At 37.4% G+C, this 22,569-nt stretch overlaps 1 protein-coding gene across 1 annotated transcript; it reads left to right on the plus strand.

Annotated features, from left to right (window-relative positions):
• Positions 1-147: 147 nt before the first annotated feature.
• Positions 148-14,164, plus strand: LOC140154810 (protein pelota homolog). The gene is made up of 10 exons (XM_072177397.1): positions 148-458; positions 3,593-3,836; positions 4,543-4,633; positions 5,642-5,866; positions 6,364-6,404; positions 7,703-7,823; positions 10,840-10,960; positions 12,202-12,273; positions 12,940-13,046; positions 13,929-14,164. The coding sequence occupies exons 1-10, from the start codon at positions 415-417 to the stop codon at positions 14,021-14,023; spliced, it is 1,161 nt and encodes a 386-aa protein (XP_072033498.1). The 5' UTR covers positions 148-414; the 3' UTR covers positions 14,024-14,164.
• Positions 14,165-22,569: the final 8,405 nt, after the last annotated feature.

Here is a 22,569-nt window from a genome sequence, read left to right on the forward strand (position 1 = left end):
GCATTTGTAAGACTATAAGTATTAGATATACTCACAGAATAATTAGATTACTATAACTTAATTTGTTTTAAATTTTATTAAATAATAAGACAATTCATAAAAATAGCATAGAAACACTTTCGTGTCAATTTGCCACGCACTTGATTGAACCGGCGAAATGGTAAACATTGGTGATTTTGAGACGTGGGTACTCGGAAAATTGCACAATATGGTGTAAATTTACAAGTATACCTGTTCAGAAGAAAATTCATGTAAACATAAGAGTTCTTTGCATCATCTGTCGTTGTGTTAGAAAGTGATCTGTCCCCAAACTCTAAAATAAGTGTACGGTTTTTGACGGTTGGTAAATTTATAGTAGTTGGAGCTGGCTGCAGATTTCCATGAAATTGTACAGGCAGAGCTTTTGAAACAATCATGAAGCTTGTCAGCAAGGAAGTGGTTGAGAAAAATGGATCAGGGTAAGAATATAACAAAACTACATTACTTCAAGCTATTATGATGTCATTTTATCTATTGCTCAAATTTATCTTCAAGGTTAGGGAGTCCGGCACTTTTTGCCTTTTTTAAGCGAACCTTATCAAGTTTGGTATCACTGGAAAGAGAATTTAAAGAGAAAACCAACAGTCTTTAAATCAGCTCAATAGCTTGAAGTATAGTGAAGTTATGCTCAATTAAAGTTGTGTGCGCACAGGTTTTGTGTCTGTCGTCGCGACCAACTGGAATGTGTGCAAAAAAGTCCCTATTATGTCAATTACTGTCTCAAAATTTATTTGAAATCTAATAAAATTTGGAAAGGGAGTTAAAAAAGACAACTATTATTGTAATATCATATTGACAATTATTGAATAAAAAAGTAACAACATATGATTACATAGTATGAAGTGCAGTTGTGTGTATTTTATTTTTTTCTCAAGTCAACCCAAACTTCGGGCCTATGCGGGAAAAAAAAAGCAAACATTTTTATAACAAGTTTAGAAGAGAGATTCTTAAAATACTGGAGTTGATTAAAAGTAGTAACATATATAATCTCAATTCATTGAAGTGGTTTTTTTCTCATATTTCTCTGAAGCCCTCATGCAAAATGTTCTTGTCTTTAGTTTATGAAGCTCATCTGACACTGCACTACTCAACTTCAGAATTGAAAAAAAAAAAAATACAAAGGAAGTGAAAAAAAAAATTAAAAAATATTACACAGATTCTTTAAGTATCATAGAAATGATTAAAAGTAGTAACAAAAATAATATCACTTGTATTAAGTGTGCCTTCTTCATTTTTATCCTTGCCCTCAAGACCCGATAATGCGCTACATCTACCACCCGGCGTCAACCCGACAAGGCACATGGCATGCACCGCTAACACACCGCTACACTCCCGTACTTCGCATGTTACCACAGTACCTCGCTGTACAAAATCATTGTTCGCATTTTACCGCAACCTCCGATTGCTCTGCAACTTGGCCAACTTCTTCTTGAAAGTCTATAATTTAATCTAATACCAGAACATATAGGTTTCATGGACTCTTTATAACCGAATTATAAGGCTTTTGACAAGAAAAATCGGGAAAAATTACCTTGATTTTGGTGCCTCAGAAATTGCTTTTGACTACCGTTCACGCTTTATCAACGGGCATTTGTTTATTATTGCCGGATGGGGAATTCTTTTTTCTATCCCATAATAATCTCAGATTTTGGACTAGGTCAGGGGTTAATGAGATGTGATCCAAAAACTCCGTCACATCCGGAAGCTCATGTGACAAGATGGCGACGAATGCGTCTACTGCTAATCTGTTGCTCTGAAAGTACACCGTATTTATCGCATTGATCTAGGATTATATGGACTTTTCTTGGAAAAAACATCATACAGTTAGAAAGATTAATCTTTAATCTCTTCAAATCATAATTTATTTTTCCATTTGAACATAAAAATCATGTTTAAAACATAAGACAATTCTTGCGTGTTTTACGTGCTTCCAGATACAAATTCGGAAATCGGGAAACTACTGGACTCCCTATCAAGGTGCAGAATTCAACATGTTTTTTTTAATGATTTTACTTACTCGAGAACTCGAGCTTCGAATTTGCACACGATAGTTACACATTCGATGCTAGAGTGCGTTAGTATCATTTTTCGGTCGGACAGCGGTGCAATTTTTTGCACCGGAGGTTATTTATTCTGTTCATTTTGAGAATTGGATGAAAGTTATTTTGATGAGTCAACTGTATCTTTTGGGCAAGATTTGCCTATTTTGGACAGTCTAAAATTTTGCTGAAGTGTAATTTTAGCAACATTTTTGATGCAATCACCCGTCGTGATCGGCTATGTTTACTTCTGAACTTCCATTGCTTTACACTGTGTCATGCTTCAGCGAATCCGACTAGATTTTGAAAGCAATGGTCTCTAGCCTAGAATGTGAAGTATCGGTGAGCAAATTCTTGGCTAGACTTCTCAAGCAAAATTTTACCAAATTTTTTTCTTTAAAATTTTCACATGTAAAAAGATGTTTTGATTTTTTGTATATAAACCTGATGGGATTGCACATATATCTAGCATTGCACTGGTCTCTTTTGACTTTATCTTGGGGTACCGTATAGCAGCTCTTGGAATAAAAAAAAAATCAATTTAAATTTAATAAAAATCTGATTTAGATCAAATAAATCATTTTTTTAAATTTTTTTAAATAAAAAAAATCGCCAACCCTGCATTCAGGGAATAACAGGTCTTCACATTTAGAATTTTGTGAAGCTCCATCAATCAAACTCCTGGTTTTGTTGAGAATGAGGAGCTAAATCTGATAAAGGTGCTAAAATGTTTGCTTTGCCGAGTGAATTCACTCAGTGACTAAATAGTCAATATGGAATCCAACAGGCGATAATGTTACCACATGTCAATGGTTTTTAACATCACCAAAAAGGGGAACAATCAGTCTTTTAAGTTTAAATCTCAATTGTTTTAACAATGTTTACTGTGCTGTGCAATTTAGATTTCCTCTGCGATATCTGTGTACAGCCATTATTACATTGACCGATCTTCAAAATATGTGTGCAAATTGAAAACAAAATGGACGTATGTGGGATCCCCGAACCATGCCTCCTGCCTATCAGTGGAGAAACAAACTTCACACTTGTATTTTCAGAACGATAATGAGATGACCCGATATGGTTTGTTAGTGTTAGTCTCAAGTCGATTGTCACACTATTTCGTTCACAGAGCCTTTACTAGCATGCTGTTTCAACAGATTGGTATACAGAGTGAGTGATGTGATAGAGTTCTTGGAGTATTTATTTTTGACATTTTGTCTGAAATGAACCTAATTTGTTTTATGCCCAGTAAATAAATTATCTCTTGAAATAAATTCCAAATAGGGAGCGCTGTTAATTAACGCTCCCGACTATGCTTTGGGTAACCGTAAGACCTACGGAGAGCCTACTTGTTTAATGTATTTACCACTGTGCAGTGTCGGATACCCAGGCCGGGCCGCCAGGCCCAGGTATGCAAATTTATAGACTTGTGTCAGATTTCGAAGACATACAATGTTTCAATATCATCATTTTTGCCCTTATCCCTTTAAAAATTGTTTGTTTTCTTTCTCCAGGCAAGTCACACTGATCCCTGATGAACCTGAAGATATGTGGCATGCATACAACCTCATCACAGCGGGAGACAGTCTACGATCAACAACGGTGCGAAAAGTTACCCAAGAGTCATCGACTGGGAGCAGCACAAGCAGCAGAGTACGCACAATGCTGACTATTTCTGTAGAAGACACCGACTTTGATACACAAGCCTGCGTGCTTAGGGTCAAAGGTCGAAATATACAGGAGAATCAATATGTGAAGGTAATTTCAGAAGACTTTTGATTTGGCTGCATCTTTAAGTGCAGAATTGATTATTGATGTGCATCTTGATGATCTTACAGTTTGAATAAGGGTTACTTTTTAGACTTTTTGATAAATATGTGATCCTGTTTTATAATGAGGGTACAGATATACATGTAGGCCAGTAGGGAGTAGTGGGAGACATATTTGACAACAGCACCATGACATGTACACCATCCTTCAAGAGCAGAGTGCATTTGCATCATATTTCACATGTCTGATGCTTTACTGTACCCCTTCACTCTTGTTGTCCCTCATGTGAACCATTGATCCATGTCTTTTATAGTACCTAGGTACCTACATGTATATAAGTTCTTGATCTGTGTCACTCCTCATGGGCTATTGTTCACTGTAGCATTTTATTTCTTAAAAAGAGAGGGCTTACCAAACTATATTGCCTGACCCAAATTTCATTAGAAAAATATTAGGGACATTAAGATCTAGAAACTGTATGAGATAGTGAAATTTAAAGTGTCCTCTCTGAATTCAGCATGGTATTGATCCTAGCTCTAGACTTGACACAAGAATAAAATGTTCTTTTCTTTAAAAAGAAAACAATAATCAATTATAATCCTGCATAGCACACTTTTATCTACCCTTTGAGACTAAATGATGTACAAGCTAAAATCATATAATTACATATTTCTCTCCAAATATCTTGCTTCAGATGGGAGCCTACCATACGTTGGATCTGGAATTGAACCGCAAGTTTACATTAGCAAAACAAGTTTGGGACTGCATAGCATTGGATAGAATAGGTATGGTAGGATCGCACTGTTGATACCATATAGTGTTGGCCGATCCAGATCGGCAAGTGAGAAATCGGACCGATCTGAGTTGAATGGGCCTTAAATTGTTTTTATCAGCTGCCAATCTATTTGCCGATCTCTGAAACCCTCAGTTAAACCTACAAAGTACACTAACACTAAAATATAGCAGAAAATTTGGAATCATGTACATTCTGTTGTAGTTAAAAGCTTAAGTTTATAGCTGACATCTATATGATAAGCAAGAAAGCACTTGTTGTATATAAACTTCATGCAATTGTATGCACTAGCGGCACTACCAGTCGTGATTTGCGGTAATTTACCAGATATAGCTGTGAAATTATTAAATATAGATTGTCAACTTCTTTTTCATATTTTTTTTCTAAATTTCATATTATTATTCGTTTCCAGCTATTAGCCACTTGCGGTTCGCCATTATGCACTATATGCACGGGGGAGAGCCTCGAACTGGCAGCATACGTGAAAGGAAGAATTATGTGACCTTACACAGAATGTTATGACTGGTTCAATTCCCCTTCATGTATGCTGCCAGTTCGAGGCTCTCCCCGCACATAGTGCATAATGGCGGAACCGTGCAAGTGGCGAATGGTGACACCTTGTGACGTCACGCTGGACAAATTCCATTCACTGTCAGAGGAGGTTTGTGGGTGTGAATGCAATGGAGCAAATAAATTTGCAATCAATACAGCCTTGATTTGCTAAGAAATAAACAGGGCACTTCATCAAATCACTCTAATACTTCTTCAAAAGTTACAGAGGTGTCATCAAAGCTGGAACAGATAGTTAATTACATTGAAATTCCATTTAAAGGGATTTAATTCAACACTCAACAGCTATAACGTAAGACCAACTTATCAATATTTTAAAGTTTATTTGCATATTATTTGTACTTAAAAACCGTTGTTATTTACACTCCTATGTGTTGGGCCTCCATAATTACAAACCGCGTAATTCTAGTTGTTTCTTTCTTCATGACAGAATTGGCCTGTGATGTAGCACGCACAGCAGATGTCGCCGCTATAGTTATGCAAGAAGGTATCGCCCATGTGTGCTTGGTCACCCCTAGCATGACAATAGTCCGAGCCAAAATAGAACACAACATCCCTCGCAAGAGGAGAGGATCATGTAAACAACATGACAATGCTATAGTGAGATTTTACGATGCAGTTATGCAAGCTGTTTTAAGGCACATCAATTTTGAAGGTAAGTAATACTGCCCTTAGGCCCTAATCTTGAAAAAGGGTGTATCTGATATGTATTTCATTCACCCTTAGATAGTGAGAACCAATCAGAGCAAATGTTTGAAAAATGCAAGGAGTGTATTGATTGTGTATAATGCACAGGCGCATACTATGCGTGAAGTACTTTTGGGCCCATTCATTTTTTCTTGCAGGTTGATGCATTTATATTTGTTCGCATTTTCCAACATTTTAGTGACAATTTTGTTATAAAAGTAGCAAAAATTCATGAAGATTTTTCTCATTTTTGAAATAGGTTAATAACTGCATATTGTTGCTCAAGAAATTATTCAAAATAATACATATGTACTCATTGTACTTAGATGGTAATGCATCACATCCCCACCCATTGAATACCTTATGTTGAGCAGTAAATCTGTCATTATTTGCTTTATTTATTGATGATTGATTGCTCTATTTATTGATGATTGATTGATTGATTGATTTCTTTATCTGTTTCAGTTGTCAAATGTATACTGGTAGCTAGTCCTGGATTTGTTAAGGTATGTACAAACCTGTATTCAACAACCTCTATTTCATTCATTTCAAAACTACCATGGCTGTCAAATCTCATGCATTTGGTGCGAGTCTCTCACACATTTGTATGCATTTGGGCAATTTCCTCATGCTAAGGAGTAAAATCTTATGCATAGTTCAAGAAATTTTTTGATCCTCATTGTCCTGTGAGCACCTTGACTAACACCCAGCCTCTCAAGCCTCTCATCAGTCTAGGAAGGCAGTGTCAACTTGGCTTTCTTAGACACATCCTGATGATGCCAGTAAAGGTGCCTTGTAGGGATATGTTCTTTATGTTACATGGCAAAAAGGAGACCAGGGCGACAAAAAGGACACGCTATCAGACTATATACAGAAGTTGTTGGGGGATACCAACAACGATTTAAAACCAGATGCTATTGCCTCACTAGCTATGGATTGTTGTGATTGGATAAATTTTGTAGTAGCCTGCTCCGCAGTCAAATAAAATGCATGAAAGTACTCATAAAAAGCCATCATCGTTTGCTCAAAGATGAGAACATTTTGCTTTTGTATTGCAACTATAGTATACCTTGTTCAACTCATATTAGGTGGAAATTATCCGGCTTTTGCCATTGCACAAAATTGTCAAAAATGTGTGGAGTTGTGCAATGCGAAAAGCGCTTAACTTGCTGCACCTTACTGCATGTTTGCCCCAGACCATCAAGTATCTAGACCACCGACTTTGATGCATGTAGTGAAGTCGACACTGCATAGCAACAAGTTTAGTAAATTCTTTTCAGACATACATGTATACTTGACATTACTTTTATTTTGTCACGCATGGTAACTCCTGCTATCCTGTCAAAATCACCATGGTTTCACCTAACGTCATAAGGGATAGGCAATCAATGGTCTAAATATGTATTTGTTTATGGTGTTTGCCGTTTTATATCCACCACGATATTATGAGTCTTGTCTATTATGAGCTGAACAAAGAACAGCTATCTGTCCAGTGTGCAGTAGCATTGTATTTACCACTATGTGATCATCCACTATGAATAGGCTGTAATGTTGGCTGAGCTTGTTTTGAGATATGGTGCAGTAAACTTCTCAAAAAAACAATAGAAAACAAAGGATATCTCAACTTTTTCACTGATATGTTACTACCATGCAAACAAACAACAGGGTCATTGTAAAGTTGAGAAGAATTTGCATGACCAATATCTCAAAAGTGTGACAACACCGACATTACAACCATTTGTGGTGGACAATCCCATATTTCAAATTGTTTGATGAACCCATTTCCATTTCCTTTGTATTGCAGGACCAATTTTGTGAATATATGTTTCAGCAAGCAGTAAAACAAGACAACAAAGTGTTACTAGAGAATAAATCCAAATTTATACAAGTTCATGCTTCGTCTGGTTATAAACATGCGCTAACTGGTAAGTAATCAGAAAGTGTTGGGAATAAGGCTTTACTGCATAATTTCACCACTGACTTTCTTGGCAACCACAATGAAATATATTCAACAAACATTGTCGAAAAATGATTGATTTTATAAAAAATCTTGATTTTCACCAACATTTCAACCAGTTTTTGTGTAAAGTTGATCAAGATTGAAAAAAATAACAACTTTTACCCTAGACATTTATATCTAGTTTTTGAAAAGTAATAAAAATAAAGTTATTGAAGAATCTTTCTGTTGTGTTGTCCAAAACTGAGCATTTTACCAAAATATGTATGTGTGCGTTTGTTTTTTTCATCATTTGATGACACACACTCGCACTTCACATTCAAACAGCGGACCTCCTGCAATGGGAGACTGTCCTCGGTTTCTGGAGGCCTGCAAATGACCGCTAATGCATGTATAATGTATTTGGGATATACGACCTCTATCGGTATATAAGAAATAACTTCCGCAGTGGCTAGGTTAAATTCCATTCACACAAAAATACACACCCCAAATTTGTGGAAAACTTCCTCGGTATGTTGACTGAGTACGGATTCAGACGACCATGGTTGCATGGTTGCATGGTCCTCAACAGCGTCCACGTTTGGAGGTGATTACACGTGGGAGTGTGTGGTAAAAATTTAAAACCCTGGACGCCACAGTTCCCGGAACCACCGCAGGTGGCATTGCCCACGACTAAAGCTCTGACGGAACACATTAATTACTTTCATATGCACAAACCTGGTAATGGTCAAAAATGGCCCAGAAATCTATGATATAGGCACACTTTTGACATTGTAGCCCATGGAATGCCTTACTTGGGTTTCAAAAGGATTGGAAACGCTGATAAATATACGAAATAGCATAGATCGGGGCCAAAAATGCATTTAACAAAAAAATCTAACCCCCCCTGTGACGTATACGGATAACGTGATTTACGTCATAGAGCACAAATTTGGTGACATCACATGTTTTGTCGCCGACCGCAGAGTTTGGTCACATGACCAATTTGATTTGACCTGAGAGTACTAATTGATTGACCCTCAAACAGCTGATCTGCAGCAAGAACGTAAACACGAGAGCTCGAGAGTAGGTACGTTGTGTTCGATTGAACCAATTTTCAACGTCTATTTGGTCATTTTGAACACCTTTTCCTGTAAGAAAACTATCAAGACGAGTAAGTAAGTACCTAACGAACTGATTTCTGTTGATATCTTGGTGATTTTGTCAACAGGTCCATCTAAAATCCCGTCTCAAAAACTCTCATGCATGCATGGTCTGGTCTAAAATCCATGCTTGGCAATGCACATGTAATTGTTAAAGTTTAAAGGTTAAAGTTTATACATTTTCATTGCATGCATGCATCATTGCAGGTACTGTACGTACTGAGTCTGATGATGGTATGGCGTGGGATCTTTTATTTAAGTTTAAATACAGTATCAAAGTTAATACACTTCCTGAAGTCTTCCTCGAAGATACCGTACATGTATATATATTAAATGATCACTAGGCGGTTACCCGTATTTGGCGGTTCTCGGCTGTCGCTGTTCTCGACTGTACCCACCACGTTTTATGCCCATAGGACAGTTTTTACTAATTTGACCTCAGATGACCCCTTGTGACCTCGAAATGACCTTCCAAAATGTGGCTCTAAATGTTGACTGTACCCACCACGTTTCATGCCCATACGACAGTTTTTAGTAATTTGACCTTGGATGACCCCAAAATGACCGTCAAAAAATTTGACTCTAAAAGTTGACTGTACCCACCAAGTTTCATGCCCATACAACAGTTTTTACTAATTTGACCTCAGATGACCCCTGGATGACCTCGGGTGATCTTGGCCCACTTACCGAAACAAACTTGTTCTGTCTGAGGTCCAGATGCACCCACCCACCACGTTTGAGGAACGTGCTACCCCTAGTCTCCGAGAAAATAGGCGGAAAACAGTTTTTACCAATTTGACCTCAGATGACCCCTGGGTGACCTTGACCCACTAACCAATACAAACTTGTTCCGTCTTAGGTCAAGATGCACCTACCCACCAAGTTGCATGCCCATATGACAGTTTTACTAATTTGACCCCTAGATGACCTCTGGTGACCTTGGCCCACTAACCAATACAAACTTGTTCTGTCCCGGGTCAAGACGCACCCACCCGTCAAGTTTGAGGAACGTGCGACCCCCAATCTCTGAGAAAAACAGTTTTTACTAATTTGACCCCTGGGTGACCTTGACCCACTAACCAATACAAACTTGATCTGTATGGGGTCAACATGCACCCACCCACCAAGTTTGAGGAGCGTGCGACCCCTAGTCTCCGAGAAAATAGGCGGACAGACACACAGATAGACAGAGAGAGAGACAGAGAGACAGACGATGCGTATTATTATATAGATGATGATAGCGGTGTGCGGTCAAAAGCTGAGAGCTTGAGAGCAAATACATGATTATTTAGGGAATTGATTTTGGGTAAACTATAATATTTTGCAATATAACAAATTTCCATGGCATCGCCGGCTGCCACGTACGCTTGCTACGGCCCTGGGGGAGAGGATGCATTCCCTGGATGGGCAATGCATCCTCTCACCACCATAATTCTTCATCAACAACAGTCATTTCTCTAACCACAGGAACATAACACAAAATTTTGTGCAACATCAAAACAGTTCAAGACACGTATACCGGTACATTAAAATCCTTTCAGAATGCCTTCAACAAACACTGCATGTAGCCAAAATAATTGTACCTGATGATTTTGCTAACACCTTCACCTTTTATTGTCCAACACTATCATTAACCTGTAACCCATACCCCCAAATCTTCATATCAGAATGATGTTTTATAGGCCTATAGATTTCATTTCATTTCATTCTTCTATACATGTACAGGTAGCCCCCTTCATTTGGCCAGACGCAACACATGGCATCTGTCTCTAGTTCCGCAAAACTCTGGATTAAGTTGTGTTAAATGATTTATGTGATTTTGTTCAATATTTATAATTACAGAGGCAATGGCCGACCCAGCAGTATCAGCTAGGTTAGCAGACACTAAAGCATCAGGAGAAGTCAAAGCATTAGATGCATTCTATGTCATGTTACAAAATGAACCAGATAGAGCATTCTATGGGTAAGAAATAACAATAATAGTCACAACTTTCTAAGGGGAAATTGGAAGGGCATCTCTGAATAAGAACATGGAAGAAAGAGATAAGAAGGAACCACAATGAACGCATTCACTTTGTCCACTCCCTTTACCGACATTTAATTGACATTGTTATTCATGAGGATTTACTTTGATCAATACCCCGCGTTAAATAGGTGATTGGTATTGTACTCCATGTATTTGCATGTCTTCTGGAGCGTGTCTGAAGGATGATTTGAACTAATGACCTTCCGTGCAAGCACTCTATAGGATTTTCTCTGGTGGCGTGATCATCGGTCATTGATGGCCTACATCTTTTTCTTCCATTTCGCCCAATTTTCCCGAACTTTGATGACTTTTTTCTCAGAGTTGGCAGTCTTTGGCACTGAAACGAGTTAGCTAGTTACGATTATACACATATAAACTATTAAATTAAATAGGTTTTATGTACCGGACTCAACCGGAACATTGTGCATTATTTAAGAACATTTTGCATCTATTTTTCATCGAAAAAATCACCAAAATCTTACCTTATTTGCTAAAGATGAAAAAAAAAAAAAAAACGGCCGATTTTGATGACCTTTTCGATGTGTTAAAGGACATTTTCTACACAACACGATCAAGAAAACAGTTTGACTGTAGATCCCAAAACAAAGCTACTATACAAGTTCAGAGCATCAGTGAAATTCCATAATCTTACTTCTGGGTAGCGTTTGTTTGTTCTTGGATGGGTTTGTTATAGTTTTTTTTCCAGTAATGATTTCACCAAGCATCGATCGCGGTAAATGGATCATACATGAAAGTAAGTACCATGGATAGCTTTTCTTTTCATGCGTCAATAGATAAGCGGATTAAAACTTGGCCGATCGAAGTCGTTGTGGTTCCTTCTCATCTCTTTCTTCCATGATAAGAACAAGATCAGGCTGGAGGAGGGAATTTTTAGGGTTCAGAAATTTAGAAAACTGGTTTAGAGTAGTGTTGCTTTTTAAAAAAATTCCTCTACAATTTTGAATAACTTCTCACTCAGCAAAATTTGTGTCAATTTTCCAGATTCTTTAACAAATTTAGCTTCATTTTGAAAATAAATAATGTCAAAGTATGATATTGGTATATTTGGGAGTCTAGTTTGAATTTCACCAAATTTTTAAACTCATCAGTGCGTAACAGGTGTAGCATAATTATACTGATAGTATGTGTTGTTTTCTTATTTTGCTTTGTCCTTACAGAATCAAACAAGTAGAAGCAGCCAATGAAGTCGCAGCAATAGAAATTCTTTTAATTAGTGATCAACTGTTTAGGTAAGTTGCACCCCTCATGTTATTAGATGATGAAAAATCCACTGGTACCAAAATCTCACTGTTGTTGGGGTAAAACTGGGGATGAGGCCCCTTTGATATGTGAGCGAAGCTGAAATGTTGGGTCAAGATTAGGGTGAAAGTGCATAAGGGCAATGTCGGGTCAGTGGTCACAAACAATGTTCGACTTCAGATACATATAACAACCATTAATGCATGGCCCTTGTTTGTTAACGTTTCCACTGAATAGTCTGGCTAGTCTAAGAGCACCTTTGACCATGCGCTTTAAACTCCACCCTAGCTAAATCAGGAAGTTTTACAGTGATGGACATATATCTCAATGTCACCGCCTAATTTGATCTAGATTAAATAAAGAATAATTTGTAACCTTTAGTTATATTTAGTAATCAGGAATTGGGGAAAAAGTTTAACAAATTAATGTTTTTTACCTACCGGTAATACAACACATAAATAATATTTGAGGAAGTGCCGTAGTGACCAAACCATGCAAAACCTTGAACATTTCCCCTATGAACTTTATACCCTTCTGCAATATGGCGTAGCTATTGTTGACACCTGGGATAGTGACATAATTCCACTTAACCCTTCGTATAAAATCATGAACTTGTAGCTGTGATTAATCTCTTTTTTTATCTGTTTGTGTTCCAGGTCTTCTGATATTGCACAAAGAAAACGTTATGTTGCCCTTGTGGAAGGCGTTCGAGAAAGTAATGGGGAGGTCAAAATATTTTCTAGTCTACATGTTTCTGGTGAACGTAAGTTGTTATTGAGCTAAACCCATACACCCCCTACGGGGTGTAGATTTCAAATGGAATTACCCATTCAGGCAACCCAATTTAAATTCAGACTCCCTGTGTGGGAGATTAAGGACATTTCAGCATTCACCTGTCAATTTCATTGTCGTTATCTAATCTTAAAGTACATGTCAGAAATGCTGCCATTCTGTTGCACTATTGCATGACATGCTCAATTTGAGGTTACTGACCGGAAGTACCACAAGTTATTCTGTATTGTGTTGATGAACCTTATGGATAAGCCATGCATGGCAATTATTCTGTCATCGCCTTTGTTCGGAGCAATAACCTTAACAGTGGCCCCCAAAGTTATTAACATGTGAGGGGGGCTGACAAAACCAAATTATGCTGGTGACCTGTTCTGGAGGTACCTGAGAGCAGTACTTGTTCAAATGCGGCCAAAAACAGGCCAGGAAGGGCTGTTATTCCAGTGTCTGATCACAGTTTTTTACTTCGCCTAGAGTTATAGAGGGTATGCAATACGACGTCACTCATAAAAGAGTCATCCTCATTTAAATAAAATTCTGTCCTCCATAAGGTACCACAGGAAAATTCGCATGATTATACAATAAAATGTGTGATAGGTATGAATGGTTGTGGAATCGATCTGGTGACCTGTCCCTCTGTCATCTTAAGTTATCTTAGAACTGTCCTCCAGCATGGCTGCCATTTCAATTATTTTATGGTTCCGGTTGGTTTATTGCATACATTCTATTGGGGGCTGAGCTCCCACATGCTCCCCTCCCCCGGTTCTGGGCTTTGCTTAAATTATGCACTATCGGCACTGTACAGTAGCATTAATGTAACCAATTTCTACCTTGTTTCTTCCATTTTGTTTTTCAGAATTGACTCAACTGACAGGTGTAGCGGCTATATTAAGATTTCCAATGCCAGATATAGAAGATGATGATGACAACTCAAGCTCAGATGACGAATAATGCATTAATGTGCTATTCAGTTGAAATCCATACACCCCTTATGGAAGACATGACCTTAATCTCCCACACAGGGAGTGTGAATTTCAAATGGGGTTACCTAAATGGGTGACTCCATTTGAAATCTACACCACCTGTGTGGGAGATTAGGACACCTATAATGGGCTATTCCATTTGAAATCCATACACCCCCTATGGAAGACATGACCTTAATCTTACACACAGGGAGTGTGAATTTCAAATGGGGTTACCTAAATGGTTGACTCCATTTGAAATTTACACCCCTGTGTGGTAGATTAAGGACACACCTTCCAGGGGGGTGTACATGAATGGATCTCAACCGGAACAGCCCAATCAACTGGGGTTCTGTATAACAGGATATTTTTTGCAGAGGTTTAATATTCATGTTTTTTTTGTGGATAAACAAGTATCTGCAAAATCATTTTTAATACTTCAGTCTTTATATGTACAATGTTTCAAACCACATTAAGGAAAACAAACTGTTACGACCAGTTAAAATTGTATAATGCTGCAAAAATAACCTGTTTTATGATATTATTTCTTGTCTTTGTCCAATTCTTTTGAGCCAATTTGTCAATATGCTGTGCTAATTTAATTTATAGTGGGAACTTTGTAATCATAGGCATCGTATATTCCATTCATATGTGTATATGAAGAGCTTTGTTTCAAAACCCCTTACATCCACTTGCCCAATTTTGAGAACACATCAAAAAATCATCAAAAAAATCACTGATATATGGGGGTTTGCAGCAAAAGCAGTTTTTGGCGGGATGCTCATTCTACCCAAGCATCCCCCTAAAAACTGCTTTTGTTGAAAACCCTGTTATATTAGTGATCTTTTTTAAGGGGTTTTGAAACAAAGCTCTTCATATGATGATTATATCCATTGCAGTTTCATTGTTTTAGATGGATACTGCGGGATCAATCAGGGAACTTTGATTATTATCGGGAATTGCCTGTCACACATGATCGCACACGGTGACCTAGGCAATCGGTTAGACCTCATCTGCCCAGAACATATTGACCCAGGTCAGCATACCGCCATATCCTTCGCGACATGCTTAGTAGCCAAGTCCGTAGAAGAGTGGATCCATACACTATACACATATATACATTTGGCTACATTTTATGATTTTATTATACGATGAATACAAATTTATTAAACATGGTAACAAATATTCTCTAGCAAATCGGTTATACGATGGAACTGGTAGGCATATTATAAATTCGGGATATTAAATATCTTCCTGACCAGCCAGATCTGCGCATGGTCAAAGATGAAGATAGAAGAGTATCAGACCGAGGCAAACTGGCTTAGTCTCCACATCAGCCAGTTTGGTTCCGCCCCTCCACAGGAAGCGTAACCTGTGTAGGAGACTCGATCGGACCTCATCTCTCCACATCGATTGTGACCTACAATCCCGACATTGCCCTTATGAACTCACATCCTCCTGGATCAATTTTCCTGATTTGTTCAGCGCACTGTTGCGGTTTCTTGTGTTTGCGATTACAATTTTTTGAAATGCTTGCTTCTTCGAAATGCACTAATGGATCCAAGGACCAGACTTTTAAATATAAATACTATAAAGTATAAAGTCTTTTCATTTCATTTCAAGTGGATCCAATGGTGTGTTTGGATGAGGCAGGCTTTCAAAACACTCAAAATGTGTGGGTAGAAATCATTTTGAGATTACCTGTATCAGAGGCATAGCTGGAGGTTTGGTTTGCAACCTTGTAGGCATTGCCTCAACTTTCAAATTGAGGTTTGCCCACCATTTTAATAATTGTGTACCCTAATTTGACTTTAAAACATTACCCAGACTGCCACAGCCAATTGACGGTGTATAAAGAGTTCAAATGTGACACAATCTGGTCTATAGAGGCCGTCAGCCTTTTCCGCGGGATCCGACATCTTGTGGGTACTGCCGTTCTGCATGTCATGCGTTAGACATTACGCCCCCGATTACGCAGAAGACGCAGCGCGTGACGCACCTCTTCAGTCAAGTGTCAACGCGGTGATCTTAGCAACAAGGCACTCCGTACCCACAAGATGGCGGCGTTTACGTCACAATGACTCCCTCTATGGAGACCAATGGCGGCAAATTTTGAAATTGAGATAAAGGCAAAAATATGGAGTAAAAACCAATGAAAGGCGTAAATAAATAAACACCACAAAAACTTCAGACCTTTAGAACCAGGTATGCTAGACCTTTGGTGCTTTCAGTGTAAGGTAGCCTAATGTTTGCATCAACTATAGTAACTCAATTTTCAAAAATGCCTCCTTTGGCCACCATGGACCAGATTGTGTCACAAGTGTTATGTTGCTAAGTTGTTAGGTAAAAGTGAGCTACTTAAAAAAGTTTTATAGACTATGTCATCAGGTTTATAATTCAGCATCTGTCATAGGCATTACATTTGCATGTAACAGAAGCAAACTCCTGTCCAAAATGACAGGCAGAAGTGGCTAGCTTAGCTATAAGACGCTGTTTTCAGGGGTGCCCTCTTTTCAATATCACATTAAAAGTGCACTTTTTTCAAAAAGCAGCAAATATAAAATCCTGATTACACCTGTGAATGATGTCAGGAAATGTCATTTCATTTTTGCTGAACCATGAAATGGTATCAGCCTATATTAGTGTATGTTACTTACTTGCTTACTTACTTGCTTACTTACTTATTTCCTTACCAACCATTTGGTCTGAAATGGACATATCTTTAAATGCCACGAAGGTATGAACCCCCAAGTGGTGTCAAATGAAAGAGGAAGGAGTAAAGAATATAATAAAAATATTTCTTTTGTCAGAGGTCATCCAAGGGGTCACAGGGGTCAAAAAAAGGTCATTTTAACCGAAATGCTCCAATTGAGCTGAAATTTATATGCAATGATCCTTATGACATTCTAAACATGTTTAAAATATTTTAAAATTCAGTTAAGGTCATTAAGGGGTCAATAAAGGGGTCAAAGGTCAAGTTTTCAAAATGGTCCAATTAAGCTGAAATTTAAATGCAATGATCCTTATGACATTCTAAACATGTTTACAATATTATAAAATTCATTTAAGGTCATTCAGGGGTCATAAAGGGGTCAAGGGTCAAGTTTTCAAAAATGCTCCAATTGAGCTGAAATTTATATGCAAAGATCCTTATGACATTCTAAACATGTTTAAAATAATTTAATATTCATTTAGGTCATTAAGGGGTCATAAAGGGGTCAAAGGTCAAGTTTCCAAAAATGCTCCAATTGAACTGATATTTAAATGCAATGATCCTTATGGCATTCTAAACATGTTTAAAATATTTTAAAATTCATTAAGTCATTAAGGGTGATACATGTACCACAATATACTGCCAAAGCCCATGGTTCAGCTATGGTGCGGTAACCGCTCTAGTTTTGTTTGCGATATATTCATCAAATTATTCAATTTCACAGAGGGTCTTGGATCTTGGCTTTGTTGCCTTGATTATAAGGGGTGCACCATTATTTACAAGGAGAGAGGGGTGGGAATTTGGGTCAGGCAAACATTTTCGGCAGCAATTTTTTTTACTCCGCAGTGGAGCAATTTTTTCCATCTCATTAGTGGGCATTGTTTTTTTTCCAAAAACTCCCATGCTCCCCTAGCCCTTGGAATCAAATAGCGTGTGCTGAATATGACTTTGACCATAAGTTATTATATAAAATTTTAGTATATTCATTTTGCCTGCATTAGATCATATGTGACGTGTCATGTCAAAAGGAGACACTTTTGGGCAGGTTATCAATTTTGAGGTTTTTACATATCTTAAATATAGAGATATTTTGCTCCAGAACGCCATTTTCCCCAATGAAATCAAACATTCCTAAGCGAAGATATTGAGTTTGTAAGTTATGGTATTACAAAATTAAAAATTGAGATATCGGCCTTTAAAAATATTATTGACAATGTTGAGAGTAGGAATTACCTTGAAAAATGTCTCAAAATAATACTAGATGCCAGTTATATTCCGGTCTGATTAAACATTAATAACATCACAAATTCGCAACAAACCCAAATTGTGAAAAAAATCACCCACCCGCAGATTTTTGGCTATTTCTCCATTTACGATCCTGCCCAAAAGTTTCTCCTTTTGACATGACACGTCACATATTACTGGAACATAAAATAATTGTTTCAGATATTAATTTATTTATTTTGCATAACTGTACCATATGAAATGGAAGACATATAATGCCCTAAATCTGGCATTCTCAAATGGATATTTTGAAGTGCTACTGTGTGAAATGAAATGAATCTGAAGTGCCGCACGTTCAAAGATTATGCAAGAGGTCACACGCCACTTGGAACCACAAGTGGCACACGTGCCGCTATTTGAGAATACCTGCCCTAAATTACAGCAAACACAAAATGTTTTACAGAAAACGTTTAGATGTTGATGAGTTATAAAGGTTACAAATGTTTATCAATGGTATAAAATTTATGAACATTCAAATCCATTTTTGAAAACTAACTGCGGACAAAATATTTAGCAAAAATGCTTCCCCAAAATATTTTAAAATATAAGTTTGACAACAGTCTTAAAATATTGCAATAATATTATTTAATAACTAGATATAATGCAACATTTAAATGTTACCACAATGTTTTGACCAAAACCAAAACATGTTTATGTTAAATGTTTTAACAACACATTATTGTGTTTGCTGGGATCTTTACATTACAATTTCAATTTATTTTAATTTAAAAAAAATTTGAAACTTGAATTTTAAGTTGTTCACTTTTTAAATTTAACATATTTTTAGACAAACAGTTGAGTTTTAAAGATTGCAATGAATCAAAGATTATGCACTTTATACTCTTAGTAATCGCTGTTGTACACATTAGAATATGACCGTTGCTAGGTCAACTGGACCACGCTTTCTTTGTTATGAACCACTGATAAAAATGATCACAACACAAAGCCTTATGACATATCAAAATTCGGAACAGGTGTATGAGTCTAGGCTTGAACCAGTAACCAATGGTTACGAACGTGCACTACGACAGCGAATTGTGAGATAGTGTCAGTGTGAAATTCAGTCACATTTAGAGCACACCGCTCTACTTCTTCTACTGTTGTAAGCACTGAAATCAACACTCTAGGCTTATCAAAATTTATGGATGTGGTGAGACTGAGTCATTTCAGTTCTATATTTCTGGGTGTACAGAGACTTCAAAAAGGTTTCAAAAATAAAGTAAGCTATGGAAATCCAAGTAGTTTACAACATTAAAACTGCAATGCTTACATCTGATGCAGTTACAGATGTCAATCAATTATTATGAATCGTGCTATCACACTATTTATGGTCTGGCCGATGTCTGGGAATTTTTTTTGGCCATCCCAATCTACACTTTGCATTGAAAACTGTGATGTTTATAGTTTATTTTGGCAGACTCAAACTGGATGTGTGATTACAAATTGCCAGTGAGCCACTGCACCATTGGTGCTCTAGTTGATCAAATCTTGCCATAGAGCTGCAAATTATGTTTCCCATGCAGAACACCTGCAGTATTTTGTAAAATAAAGTCGGTGTTTGACTGCCGCGTCTTGGATAGCATAGCATGTTGATTATGAAAAATGCAAATGCTGACAAATATAGATTGCATTATTTTAAGTATCAAGGTTTTGTTTCAAAATGTGTAGTGTATCAAATAAATATTTGTTTTCTATAATGCACGTGTTATCTTTTGAATTTATTACAATGGAAGTTTATTATGATTGATCACATATTGATAGGTTATGGATTAATTGTTGTCTAATTTGGTTGATCCATCAAACTGATGATTAATGGATTGATTAAGTTTGATTACCGTACATGATTGATCAGTTGATTGCCTGGCCAAGTATTTTTATCGTTAATTGATATTGTTGATTGACCATGTAATTGCTTCATTACTTCATTTGTTGATTGATATAAGATTGATCAGCGGATTGATTGATGAACAACTGAGTGGTTGATTTGATGATGATTCCGTGATTGATTGGAAGGATGGTCAGACAGTGGCTACACCATGTGGGATGCATTTTCCCTACAAAACTTGGGCTTCCCCAGTTTATCCCCAGTCAAAACAAATTCATTGAAAATCAGATTTATTTTTTTGTGCAAAAATTTGCCATATTTGAACAAAATTTTACATTCCCTCAGATGATCAACCTCATCCCTGCATGGTTTTTCTCCATCCAAATTTTTTTCTTCCTCTCATGAGCAAGTGTTTAACACATGTTATTCAGTCTTCTATCAGGGACCTATATTGGTTGGTTTTCATATATACAATTGATTTAAAGCAGTGGCATACAGGTGTGAGAACCATTAAGGTTAAATACCACTAATTATGTATTACACGGGTTTCAATGGGAAAATGCCTAATTTTGGGTGGAATTTTCTCATATTCAGAACTCTCATAGTTCAATGCCATCAATATCAGGTGAAACTATATGATTTAGATGCCAAATGATCAAAAATTCAACATAGGTTGACCTGAGACTTTTCTTGTTTTAATGCACTGAACCGTAAACACCTTAAAATGACAGTGCGCCCTCGAAGCTGAAAGTTACAATATGATAGGGCGACTATTTACTAAAAACCGAAGCCGTGCGTGTGAATTTTGGTACTATTACATCAAAAATGTCATATAATGAGAGAAAATGTACCATTTTGAAGCATCAAACTCTAAAAAGTATTTTTTTGGCTATATAACTTGATCAATATCAGCGATTTTAATGCAGTCTTTTCGAATGCCATGAAAACAAATAGTTACTCATCGTATTTCAATGTATCGCCCAGGCTTATTAGTGGTATTTAACCTTAAGACACTCAAAGATTGACTTAATTTGGACAAAAGTTACTGTTCGTAGCAGCAACATTGGCACTATGCGTAGGTTTTCAAAGGGGTGGGGTGGCAGGGTCTGGATTCCAAAAGACTTCTCAAAAATGTTTGGATCGCTTTGGGTGCATTTTCTGTCTGATAAAGTAGGGGCAAAATTGCACTGTAAAAGCTCAAAAAGTGATGCACATTGCAACTGAATTTTGCGTGTTTGAATGTTCTCTCAGTTTTCCTAAGCCTTTTTAGAGCCTTTCATTTAAAAGGTACCCAATAAAATTGTGCCAAAAATACCCCTGAAATTTTGCTTTGGTATACTGCCCCCGGGGATACTGCCCCTCCCTTTTTGGCTTACCAAAATATGCTTGACCTCTCCCCATAACTCTTCAGGGCTCATAATTATTGCACAGCCCCCAGTATAGTTGGCTTTTGTCTAACACACGCGTCGCGTCACGTCGCGTCACGTCGCGTCACGTCGCGTCACGTCACGTCGCGTCACGTTGAAATGTTATCAAAAGTTCATAATAAATGATTAACTCCACAATTACCCTTATCTCCCTACGTGATAAATAGTCCGTGAAATAGTCCATGGAATTCCAGCTTTTCATCAATGCCGCAAAGCACAGCAAAGCTTCAATGAATAAAATAATCGGGATTGCCTGAGGGCGCACACCACTAAATAATTGTCCCATTGAAATACGTGTAAAAACACCAGTTTTATTTGCTCGTTTGAGGCCTTTTCGGCACATTCTGAGAAATTTAAGGATAACCAGTCGATTGCAAATCGATGAAAGTTTAACATATGTTTCAATGTATGGGTAGTCTTCCGTCTCGTTTTCCCGGTAGGAGCCGCTAAACAGCGCCCTCACTGTTTTTGACATGCTCTCATGACTGTAAACCCGTTTTTGCCCATTTTTTAATACGCGGACCTATTTTCTCGATAATTATAAAAATGCAACTTTTTTAGTGATTCAAATTCATGCACAGGCTTTACACTTTTATTTAAGCTATAATTCGCTACTCTTTCTGATTATTTGTCCAAAGAGCAGCCCATTATACCTCAAATTCTTTCTGTATTTTACCGGAACTCAGTAGGGTTGCACAAATGGCGCATTGATTTAGTGGTGTGCTCCCTGGAACTACTTTTAAACCACAGCCCGTATCCTAGTTTAGTGTAGCCTCTTTTGCAGGCGGTGCGTTTTCGCTTTTCTCAAACTATGAGTGTCATAAAAACACGAGTAGCCTGCGACGGAGGCTACGTACAGTGCGCACACCACTAAATAATGCTCCCACTGAAACACACGTGAAAATGGCGTATCAAAACAAAATAAGCTACCTCATTCGCGTGTTTCAGACTTATAAAACACGTTAGCCATTTTTGCAGAATCTGTGAGGTATAATGATGCGGTATTATTTGGTCTTCTTTGATGGCGGTGTAAATAGCTGGTCATATAATTCGCAGTAGGGGATATTTGCTCTCGTCTCGGTTGTCTTTTGCTCCCTTTTTGCATTTGGCAACAAATGTTGCCAAATGCTTTCTTTCACCCGCATTTCTTTCTTCTGGCAACATTTCAAATCGCTATAACATCCACATACTAAGTTGGATTTTAACCAAACTTGGTCAGAATGACCACTGACCACTACCATTTATGGTTTGTACCCCAATTTGACCTTTGACCTTGATTGTATAGT

This window comes from Amphiura filiformis, chromosome 6, assembly GCF_039555335.1.
Source record: "Amphiura filiformis chromosome 6, Afil_fr2py, whole genome shotgun sequence".
NCBI lineage: Eukaryota > Metazoa > Echinodermata > Ophiuroidea > Amphilepidida > Amphiuridae > Amphiura > Amphiura filiformis.

What these genes read in the sequence shown, in the direction of transcription:
- LOC140154810 (XM_072177397.1), top strand. Translation starts at nt 415, where the DNA reads ATGAAGCTTGTCAGCAAGGAAGTGGTTGAGAAAAATGGATCAGG. An exon ending in AGGAGAATCAATATGTGAAG is followed by an intron (nt 3,837 to 4,542) that starts GTAATTTCAGAA and finishes ATCTTGCTTCAG; the next exon opens with ATGGGAGCCTACCATACGTT. An exon ending in ATTAGTGATCAACTGTTTAG is followed by an intron (nt 12,274 to 12,939) that starts GTAAGTTGCACC and finishes TTTGTGTTCCAG; the next exon opens with GTCTTCTGATATTGCACAAA.